The sequence below is a fragment of the Pongo pygmaeus genome, chromosome 9 (genome assembly GCF_028885625.2).
Source record: "Pongo pygmaeus isolate AG05252 chromosome 9, NHGRI_mPonPyg2-v2.0_pri, whole genome shotgun sequence".
Lineage (NCBI taxonomy): Eukaryota > Metazoa > Chordata > Mammalia > Primates > Hominidae > Pongo > Pongo pygmaeus.
The window spans coordinates 75,434,010-75,445,208 of NC_072382.2; the positions used below are offsets into that span (position 1 = coordinate 75,434,010).

Sequence of the window (11,199 nt, forward strand, 5' to 3'; positions counted from 1 at the left end):
CAAAGAGAACACGTCTGCAGGCCAGCACCATGAGGGCCAGTTTGTATCCCCCAAGTCCAGCACAGGAAGCAACAGTTTCCTGTACTCTGTGCTGGTCTGTCCACACCAAGACTGCTGTGCTCAGCCATGAGCGCTGCACCTAATGGGACACACATGAGCTGGGGCTGGTGCACACAGAGATGGGCAGGATGGGAGGAGACTTTAAATAGTTCAATTCCCCTTAATCGATATTTTCAAATAGCCTTGTGTATGTCAAGCCCAGTGCTACATGCTGGAAATGCAGAAGGAAACAAGGCAGAAGCAGCTCTACTCTTGCGGAGCCTATTGCCTTGAGGGGAACTCAAAGGATCTGGGGATAATTTCCCTGGAGAAGGCTCATGGAGGACAGATGGTAATAATAATGATAAGATTTACTGAGCTTTTACTCTGGGCCAACATTACCCTCAATGCTTTACCTGTAATTATGTCACCTAATTCTTACCACTATCCTTGTTTCATGTAATGAAACTGAGGTTCAGGAAGGTCACGCAAATCAGCCACTACAACTGTGTACAGATTCTCTATGGTCCAGAAGAATGGAACAGGCTGTCAAATGAGAGCACATACTTAAGAGGCTAACAGAGTATGACCGTATGTGGCATTATAAACAAGTGCTGAGTACATGTCTATTTCTTTTCCAGTCTCTGGAAGCATTCAAGAACAAGTTGTATGGTCATTTGTTAGGGTTGCTAGAGAGGGAGGCTGAGTATCAGATAGGTAGAAACACTGTGCACGGCCTTCCATCTATGAGAATCTAACTCCACTTTTCCTGGAATAATTATTTTCCTTTTTGGCAATAATAACACAAAGTAATTATCAATGACTCCTCACTCCCACACCCCTACAACAGCAGCAGTAGCCCTGTGGATGGGAAACTAAGGCCCAGGAAGAATATGGACCAAATTACAGGTGATAAACCATCAATCAAGTAATATTGATGGAATGTCCATGACACATAAACCATATTGTTCCAAGCTCTAAATCAGTGTGCACAGCAGAAAAAGAGCATGAGAAAGGGGCTTATGCCTAAGACTCAGTGCTGGCTTTGGCATTAATTTACTTTGACTTTGAGGTTTTTCCTAAGTCTTGCTTTCATCTCTTTACAATGAGGGGGTAGGAATATACCTCTAAAGTCCTTTTCAGCTTGAATAATTGCTATAAATTATTTGCATTAAAAAAATCAGACCTCAGATGTAGGAGGATTCATCTTTCTTCCTAGAAGCCAGTGAGACCACAGAACCCTGGGAGCTCAAAAGGACTTTAGATGTGAGAATGGTCGGTCCTCATGTGACCAATGAGCACTTTTAAAATGTGGCTAGTCCAAAATGAGGTGTGCTATAAGTGTAAAATACACACTATATTTTGAAGACTCAGCATGAGAAAAAGAATATAAAATATCCAAGAAAACATTCATATTGCTTTATATTGATATTTTTGTATATTGGGTTAACTAAAATATTAAAATTAACATCATAGACCAGGCATGGTGGCTCACACCTGTAATCCCAGCACTTTGTGAGGCTGAGGCAGAAGGATCCCTTGAGCCCCGGAGTTTGAGACCAGCCTGGGCAACATAGCGAGGCCTCATTTCTTAAATAAAATAAAATAAAAATAACATCACCCATTTCTTTTACCTTTTTAACATGGATCCTAGAAAATGTCAAATTACAATGTGGCTTGCATTGTATTTCTATTGAACAGCACTGGTTTAAGGAGAAACTGAAGACCAGAGAGTAAACGACTTTTCCACAGAGCCAGAACTGGAACCAGGGTCCCCTGACTTCTCATTTGAGGCTCTTTCCACTCTTAATAGGCTGTGGTGGCCATTCTTCAAGATGGCCCCTAATAATCCTCACCTCGCCCTAGTGAAGTCCCTTCCACACTGAACAGGGCTCATCTGTTAGAAGACTACAGAAATGCCTGTGTGACTTCTGAGGCTGGGTCATAAAAGACAGTGTGGCTTCCAGCTTGTCTTTCTTTGGCATGACTTGCTCTAGGGGAAGCCAGTTGCCCTGTCATGAGAACAATTAAGCAGCCCTATAGAGAGGTCCACATGGTGAGGAACTGAGGCCTCTTGTCAGCAACCATAACCAACCAGGCAAGTGAGTGCACCATATGGGGCGCTGATCCTCCAGCCCAGCCAAGCCTTTGAATAAGTGCAGTTCCAGCTGACATCTTAACTGCAAGTTCGTGGGAGACCCCAACCTAGAAACACCCAGCTAAGCTTCCCCCAAATTCCTGACCCACAAACGAGATAATGTTTACTGTTAAGTCACTAAGTTTTGGTGATTTGTTACACAGCAACAGATAATATGCAGCCTTACAAATTTAGAGGTCTCATATAAGAAAAACTCACTTCTATCTTTGGCATTTGTACAGTGTGAGAAATTATTCTTATCCTTCCTGCAGTCTTTAGCCTAGCTCAGGGTAACCCAACTAAAAACTGCTAAATTATCAAACTTGGGGAATCAAACCTAGGAAGGTAAGATCCCATTTTATTCTTCGAAAGTTCTTCCCTTTTCCCTTTATTGCAGAAAGAACCCAGGTCTCTTGAGAATGAAAAAAGCACTACATCACATCACCTTCACCTGGGCCATTCAGAGATTTGATTCCCACAAAATCAAAGGAACTAGAGCCCAGAATTGCTCAGTTAGACACAGTATTGAGGAAGCAACAATCGAGAAATGACAATCTATGACATCAACAATCGAGAAATGACAATCTATGACATCTGAATTTCTCTAAGCTGAGACACTGCTGTCAATAGCAGTGCTAATGTTTTATATAGCGTGTGTTGCTTTTCTCACTGTTGTCACATCTAGTATCTCTGAGGTAGGTGGGGAAGATATAAATAAAACAGGATACATATGAAAACAGTGGCTCAGAGCTCATGGTATGTCCTTAGTTTCATGATCGGTGAATGACAGGCCAGGTCTAAAATCTGGGTTTCAGTAGGTGACTCAAGTCAGACTTCGTGCTTCCCAAGGCAGGAGCATCCTGGCTGTTATAACATGAGTACTCTTCAGTTGGGGCTGTCCTCTGAGATCAGTGTGCACTTGTAGATCTCCTTAAAGGCCACAAGGAAAGGTGGCATTACTTCATCCACCGTGACGTGCCTCTGGAGCTCCTTACTCAAGGAAGTGACGCCTGTCCCAACCAGTCCACAGGGCACGATGTGCTCAAACCACGTGAGGTCGGTAGAGCAGTTGAGAGCCAGGCCGTGGGATGTGATGTGCCTTCCACAGCGGACTCCTGCAAGGCAAGCCAAAGGGTCTTAGAGTAGATACCCTCCACTCTCCGGGCTTTGGTGTCCCTCTCAGGGCAATGAGAGAACTGGACTAGATCACTGGTTTTCAAATTTTGTTTCTGGAGAAACAAGGGATTGTACCCAGAAGGGAAAAGGAAACAAATGAAAGGAAGGGGTGCTTGGCTTCAAGACAGTGCACTCATCATGAGGATTCCAGGAAATGTCTTTTAACAGATTCCAATACTTAAAAAAAAAAAGTTTGGGGACGGGGACAGTGGCTCACGCCTGTAATCCCAGCATTTTGGGAGGCCAAGGCGGGCGGATCACGAGGTCACGAGATCCGCCCTGGCCTCCTGGCTAACACGGTGAAACCCCATGTCTACTAAAAATACAAAAAATTAGCCGGGCTGGTGGTGGGCGCCTGTAGTCTCACCTACTCTGGAGGCTGAGGCAGGAGAATGGCGTGAACCCGGGAGGCGGAGCTTGCAGTTAGCCGAGATTGCGCCACTGCACTCCAGCCTGGGTGACAGAGCGAGGCTCCCTCTCAAAAAAAAAAAAAGTTTGAACATTAGCACCCTTATTTGCCATGACATTGTGATTCGCAGGAAGTAACCTGGCAATTCACTTCTCTTTGTCTCTCTTCACAGAAATGCGTGTTGGACTGATGTGAGGAGCCTTCTGCTTCTGAATATACGATATCTGAGGAGAGACTTAAAAACTCAAACGCAGCGGGTAGTTGTGATTCAAAACCCGCGCTAGACACGCCTCCTCCCGGCCCGAGCTCTACCCTCACCTCCATTGGTCCAGCCCCGTCAGACCCCGCCCCCAGGCCTCAAGCTCCGACCCCGGCTCTCAGGTACCGCCTCGCGCCCCGGCGCTCACCGATCGCGCAGATCTTGCGATCGTCCAGCCAGACGCCGGTGTAGGGCGGGGGCCGCGCGCGGGCGTCCTGCAGGCCCTGGAGCTCGCACAGGCGCACGGCGCACGCCTCCAGCGACGCTACGTGCATGCGCAAGCGCAGGCCGAGACGCCGCAGGTCAAGCACCGGGTGGCAAAGCAGCTGGCCCGGGCCGTGGAAGGTGGCCAGGCCACCGCGGCCTGTGACGCGCACCTCGGCGCCCAAGGCCCGTAGCCGCGCAGTTTCCTCGGGCGTCAGGCCGCCGCGCAGCCCGGCCGTGTACACGGGCCCCGCGGGCTCGCAGAGCAGGAGCGCGCCCGCCTCAGTCCCCGACGGGGCCTCAGTGCCTGGCTCGGTCTGCAGCCGCCGCAGCCAGCGGTCCTGCAGCCCCAGTAGCTCGGCGTACGGCACCCGACCCAGGCGCACCAGCCGAACTGCGGGTTGCCGCATCGTCCCCGCCGCGGCGTCCGCGGGGCCCCGCCCTCTCCCTGGGCCTGGGGGCGTGGCCTGAGGGGCAGGGACTCAGGGGCACACCCCGAGCCGCAGCTCCCAGGTGCGTGTTAAAAGCTGGAGCGGGGATGTGTGCTCTCACGACCAAAAGCGCGGGGCCGGCCTCATCGGTTCATTCAACAACCAGTATTTAGTGCCTGCTAGCTCTGCAGGCCCTTCCCTAGGCGCTTGATACAGCGGTGCATAGCGTATGAGAAAGATCTGTCCTGGTAAGCTTACATTCTTACAGCAGACGATAAGTATTTTAAGTATTAAGTAAATGAGGTTATTTCACGTATGAGGTGTTAAGTGCTATGAAAAGAAAAATAAAACGGGGTAACGTGGTGTGTCCTGTGTTGAGCCCCTGGGGGACGCAAGAGGGAGATTAGCTTGCCTACAAGGTTATTGGTGGAGGTAGGGAGAACTTAAATATCAGCACCTGTAAGAAAGTGAAGCAAGCAGGAATTTGTAGGCAGGGGAAGAAGTTGGCCTGCAAAACAGTTGCAGCAGAGGCCTTGACCAATCCCAAGGCATGCTTGGCGCCTAGGATGACCCTTCAGAGTAGTTCCACATTAAAGCAAGGGGGCCAGAAACTCGTATCCTTGCATTGACCAGTCATGGATACAGGCTACACCTGGGGAGGAGCTGTGATTTTTTTTTTTTTTTTTTTTGCAAGACTGCTTCCCTTGGTGGAGGGCGGCCCCCAGAGAAGGACTCAGTTGTGAATCATCAGCAACCAACTCCAGAAGCTGAGGGAATGACTGTCTAGGCCCTGAGGGGGTGTCTGGACCACAACATCAGCTATGTTGTATTTAGAATATCATTTAAACAAGTCTGAATTCAATGAACTTTTACTGAGGACCTTTCAGACACCATAGGTGTCTGAAAAACATTTCATAAACATAGACATAAAGATCCTAAGCAAATATTAGCAAATCAAATCCAGCAATTTATAAAAGGATTAATACATCATGATGAAGTAGGGTTTATCCCAGGAATGCAAGGTTGGTTTTGCATTCTGAAATCAAACAGTGTAATTTACCTTAAAAGAGAAAAGCCTTCATTGGAAGGAATAATAAAACAAAATTTTTTTTAAAATTAAAGCTATTATTATGTTAAAAAAACACAGATAAATCTGTTGGCAAAAATAAACACCTCTTCTGACCAAAATACTTAGCAATCTAGGAATAGAAGAGAAGTTTTCCAGTCTGATGAAGGGTTCAAATTATCAATCAGGGTTTGGACAAGAGAAATCACGTATGTACTATTTTAATTAAATGTTTTATTTGAGAAAATTGGACACTCATATGCAGTTGTAAGGAATAATACGGACAGATTATATGTACCCTTTACCCAGCTTCCCCCAATGGAAACACCTTGCAAAACTGTAGTACAATATCACAACCAGGATACTGACATTGATACAGTCAAGATGCAGAACATTTTCATCACCACAAGGATCCCTCATGTTGCTCTTTGTAGTTACACTGCTTCTTAATTCCTGGCAAACGTCTGTGTTGTATAGATGGAATCATACAGAATGCAACCTTTTAGAGTTTTTTTTTCACTCAGCATAATTATCTGGAGACTCATCCAAGTTGTTGCATGTATCAATAGTTCATTTCTTTTTATTGATGAGTAGTAGTCCATAGTATGAATGTACCTCAGTTTGTTTAGCCATTCACTCACTGAAGAACACCTGGGTTGTTTCTAGTTTTCAGATATTCTGAGTAAAGGTACTGTAAACATTTGTGTACAGGTTTTTGTGTGAACATAAGTTTTCACTTCTCCGGAAGAAATGCCCAGGAGTGCAGTTGCTGGGTTGCATGGTAGTTACATGTTTCGTTTTTTAAGAAACTGCCAAAATGTTTTCCAGAGCGGCTGTACCATTTTACATACCCACCACCAGTGTATGAATGATCCAGTTTGTCTGCATCCTCATGAGCATTAGCTTTTATTTTAGCCATTCTAATAGGTGTGTGGTGGTGTCTTATTGTGATTTTAATTTGTATTTCCCTATTGACTAATGATGTAAGACATCTTTTCATGTGCTTATTTTCCATGTGTATATTCCCTTCAGTGAAATGTCTGTTCATGTCTTTTGCCCATTTTCTAATTAATTGTTTTTTGTACTGTTGAGTTTTGAGATATCTTTATATATTCTAGATATTAGCCCTTTGTCAAATATGTGCTTTGTAAATAGTTTCTCACAGTGTATGGCTTATATTTTCATCTTCTTAACTGTATCTTTTGCAGAGCAAAAGTTTGTCATTGTGATAAGGTCCAATTTATCCACTTTTCCTTTTATTGATGCTTTTGGTTTAATAACTCTTTGCCCAGCCCTAGATCCTGAAGACATTCTACTGCCTATTTTTTTTAAGATTTTTTATTTTACATTTAAGTCTATAATACATTTTGAGTTAATTTTTAAAATAGGTGTAAAACTTTGGTTGTTGTTGCTGTTGTTCCTTTTTGTTTGTTTGCATATGTATGTTACATTATGCCAACACCATTTGTTCAAAAGGCTATGTTTCCTCCATTGAATTGCTTTTATGCCTTTGTCAAAACCTGTTGGACATATTCATGTGATCCTATTTCTAGTTTCTGTATTCTGTTCCATTGATCTATGTGTTTATTCCTCTACCAATACAGGCTGAGCATCCGTAATCTAAAAATCTGAAATCTGAAATGCTCCAAAATCCTAAACTTTTTGGGTACTGACATTATGCCACAAATGGAAAATTTCATACCTGACCTTATGTGAGTTGCAGTCAAAACACAGGTGCAAAAGACACAGTTCATGCAACATCCCCAACGGGAAAAAGACCCTCCCCACTCTCTTCTGCTGCAGTTTTTCTGCTCACACCTGGATTTCCCCATGCATTCCCACAAAAGGTAATTAAATGGCACGTGTGCAGGCTGGACACGCCAACAACAGGTTTCCCACAATGCCCCACATGGGGCCAAGACCTATGTGCATTACTCGCTGCATTTTTTTGCTTATTCTCTGCTGTGTGGTGTAAATATATTGTTGAAAATGTCAAAAAGACCTAAAGATACCCCTGTGAATACCAGTGATAAGAAAAAGAGGAAGCATTTATGTTTATCTATAGCACAGAAAGTCAAGTTGTTGGAGAAACTGGACAGTGGTGTAAGTGTGAAACATCTTACAGAAGAGTATGGTGTTGGAATGACCACCATATATGACCTGAAGAAACAGAAGGATAAACTGTTGAAGTTTTATGCTGAAAGTGATGAGCAGATATTAATGAAAAATAGAAAAACACTTCATAAAGCTAAAAATGAAGATCTTGATCGTGTATTGAAAGAGTGGATCCGTCAGCGTCGCAGTGAACACATGCCACTTAATGGTATGCTGATCATGAAACAAGCAAAGATCTATCACAATGAACTAAAAATTGAGGGGAACTGTGAATATTCAACAGGCTGGTTGCAGAAATTTAAGAAAAGACACGGCATTAAATTTTTAAAGATTTGTGGCAATAAAGCATCTGCTGGTCATGAAGCAGCAGAGAAGTTTACTGGCAAGTTCAGTGATGGTGATGAACAAGATGGTAACTTTGAAGGATTCTATATGTCACGTGAGAAAAAAATAATGTCTGACCTCCTTACATATACAAAAAATATACATCCAGAGACTGTCAGTAAGCTGGAAGAAGAGGATATCAAAGACGTTTTTAACAGTAATAATGAGGCTTCGGTTGTTCATTCATTGTCCAATGGTGAAGTAACAAAAATGGTTCTGAATCAAGATGATCATGATAATAATGATAATGAAGATGATGTTAACACTGCAGAAAAAGTGCCTATAGACGACATGGTAAAAATGTGTGATGGGCTTATTAAAGGACTAGAGCAGCATGCATTCATAACAGAGCAAGAAGTCATGTCAGTTTATAAAATCAAAGAGAGACTTCTAAGACAAAAAGCATCGTTAATGAGGCAGATGACTCTGAAAGAAACATTTAAAAAAGCCATCCAGAGGAATGCTTCTTCCTCTCTACAGGACCCACTTCTTGGTCCCTCAACTGCCTCTGATGCTGCTTCTCACCTAAAAATAAAATAAAATACAGTGTACAGTAACCTTTTAGTCAAAACAGCATCATACTTGGAAACTGAAAGCCTACTGCTATTTGTTGTTGTTGCTTAACAGCTGATACAGGTATTCTGGTGACACTACTGTGCTGGCTTACTTAACCTGAATACACTGTTTTTTTCATTGTATTACTGGTTTGTCATTTTTTTTTTACTGTTAAGTACTTATATGTGAATAAGTGTAAAAAAATGATTGCTTATCGGTAACGTAAAAATTCAGAATCAGGAATGATGGTGATGCCAAACAATCACAGATCGTCCACATGGGTGGTGGAGATGTTAACACCTTTGCTTTCTGATGGTTCAGTGTATCCACACTTTGTTTCATGCCAAAATTATTTAAAATATTGTATAAAATTACCTTCAGGCTATGTGTATAAAGTGTATATGAAACATAAATGAACTTCGTGTTTAAACTGGGATCTTATCCTCAAGCTAGCTCATTGTGTATGTGTAAATATTTCAAACTAAAAAAAAAAAAAAAAATCTGAAACACTTCTGGTCCCAAGCATTTCAGAAAAGGGATATTCAACCTGCCCTGCAGTCTTGATTGCTGTAACTATATAATAAATCTATAGAAATAATAAATATATATTTATTCTATATAATAAATATATAGAAATCAGGTAGCCTGATTGATCCCACTTTATTTTTTCCTCAAAATGGTTTTAGTTATTCTAGTTCCTTTGCCTTTCCATACAAATTTCAGAATGATAAGTATGTCTAAAAAATACTGTTGGGGCTGGGCGCGGTGGCTCATGCCTGTAATACCAGCACTTTGGGAGGCTGAGGCAGGTGAATCACAAGGTCAGGAGATTGAGACCATCCTGGCTAACACAGTGAAACCCCATGTCTACTAAAAATACAAAAACAAAATTAGGCGGGCGCCTGTAGTCCCAGCTACTTTGGAGGCTGAGGTGGGAGAATGGCGTGAACCCGGGAGGTGGAGCTTGCAGTGAGCCGAGATTGCGCCACTGCACTCCAGCCTGGGTGACAGAGTGAGACTCCATCTCAAAAAAAAAAAAAAAATACTGTTGGTAGATCTGGGTTGGTGGCCACAAAAAAAATCTTGTTGGGATTTTTATAGGAATTGCATTATACTTTTATATCAACTTGGGGAGAATTGACATATTTGCTACATTGGGTCTTCCAGTCCATGAACACAATATCTCTCCCCATTTATCTAGATATTCTTTGACTTGTTTCATCAGCACTTTGTAGCTTTCAGCACACAAATCATGTGTGTGTTTTGTTAGATTTATACCTAAGTATTTCACTCTTTTTTGAGTGATTGTAAATGGTATTTAAAATTTCTGTGTCTGCTGCAAGTATATAGAAATGCAGTTGATTTTTGGCTGGGCGCGGTGGCTCATGCCTGTAATCCCAGCACTTTAGGAGGCCAAGGCGGGCGGATCACCAGGTCAGGAGATCGAGACCATCCTGGCTAACACAGTGAAACCCCGTCTCTACTAAAAATACAAAAAATTAGCTGGGCTTGTTGGCAGGCGCCTGTAGTCCCAGCTACTCGGGAGGCTGAGGCAGGAGAATGGCGTGAACCCGGGAGGCAGAGCTTGCAGTGAGCCGAGATCGCGCCACTGCACTCCAGCCTGGGCGACAGAGCAAGACTCCGTCTCAAAAAAAAAAAAAAAAAAGGCGGTTGATTTTTTGTATATTTATCTTGGGTCCTACTTTTTACTAAACTCACTCATTAGTCCTATGAGTTTTTTGTAGATTCTTTAGGATTTTCTGTGGAGACCATCATGTCATCTGCAAATTGGGACAGTTCTATTTTCTTCCTTTCTGATGTGTATGCCTGTAATCACCCCCACCTTTTTTTTTTTTTTTTGCCTTAGAGCACTGACTAAAACTTTAGCACTATGTTGAATAAGAGTAGTAATAGCAGACATCCTTGCCTTGTTTCCAGTCTTGGAGGGAAAACATTCAGTCTTTCACCATTAAATATAATGTTAGCTATAGGTTTTTGGTAGATGCTTTTTATCAAGCTGAGGAAGTTCTCCCTTTACTGCAATTTTTCTCAGAGTTTTTATCATGAATGGTGTTGAAATTTGAGAAAATTTTTTGTGTACTGATTGATAGAATCGCAGTTTTTCTTTAGCCCATTAATGTGTACATTACACTGACTGATTTTTGAATGTTGACTAGCCTTGCATAGCTGGAATAAATCCCAGCTGTATAAATCTTTTACTACTTTGTTGCATTTGATTTGCGAATATTTTGTTAAGGATTTTTTGCATCTAAGTTTATGAGGGATATTGCCTGTAGTTTTCTTTCTTTTGTACTTCTTTGCCTGATTTGAGTAAAAGGGAAATACTAGCTTCATAAGATGAATTTTTAAATCTTCAACTTTTAAGTTCAGGGGTACATGTGCAAGATGTGCAGTTTTGTTACA

The 11,199-nt window shown here is 42.6% G+C and overlaps 2 protein-coding genes across 5 annotated transcripts; one reads left to right on the forward strand and one right to left on the reverse strand.

The window, feature by feature from the left end:
• Window positions 1–1,438: 1,438 nt before the first annotated feature.
• LIPT2 (lipoyl(octanoyl) transferase 2) lies at window positions 1,439–4,674 on the reverse strand. Of its 2 annotated transcripts, none has more exons than XM_054440949.2 (2): window positions 4,169–4,674; window positions 1,439–3,291 (listed from the first exon to the last, which is right to left on the reverse strand). In XM_054440949.2, exons 1-2 carry the CDS (start codon window positions 4,632–4,634, stop codon window positions 3,062–3,064), a joined length of 696 nt encoding a protein of 231 aa, XP_054296924.2. In that variant the 5' UTR covers window positions 4,635–4,674; the 3' UTR covers window positions 1,439–3,061. The 2 variants fall into 2 exon arrangements, with proteins under 2 accessions (XP_054296924.2, XP_063528158.1); XM_063672088.1 differs by having other exon boundaries at window positions 3,172–3,291; window positions 4,131–4,634.
• Window positions 3,751–8,918, forward strand: LOC129008559 (uncharacterized). 3 transcript variants are annotated; one of them, XM_054440947.2, is made up of 2 exons: window positions 3,751–4,142; window positions 7,326–8,918. In XM_054440947.2, the coding sequence occupies exon 2, from the start codon at window positions 7,711–7,713 to the stop codon at window positions 8,758–8,760; it is 1,050 nt and encodes a 349-aa protein (XP_054296922.2). In that variant the 5' UTR covers window positions 3,751–4,142; window positions 7,326–7,710; the 3' UTR covers window positions 8,761–8,918. The 3 variants fall into 3 exon arrangements, with proteins under 3 accessions (XP_054296922.2, XP_054296923.2, XP_063528157.1); XM_054440948.2 differs by lacking the exon at window positions 3,751–4,142 and adding an exon at window positions 4,309–4,737; XM_063672087.1 differs by lacking the exon at window positions 3,751–4,142 and adding an exon at window positions 4,656–4,903.
• The last annotated feature ends 2,281 nt before the right edge of the window (window positions 8,919–11,199 follow it).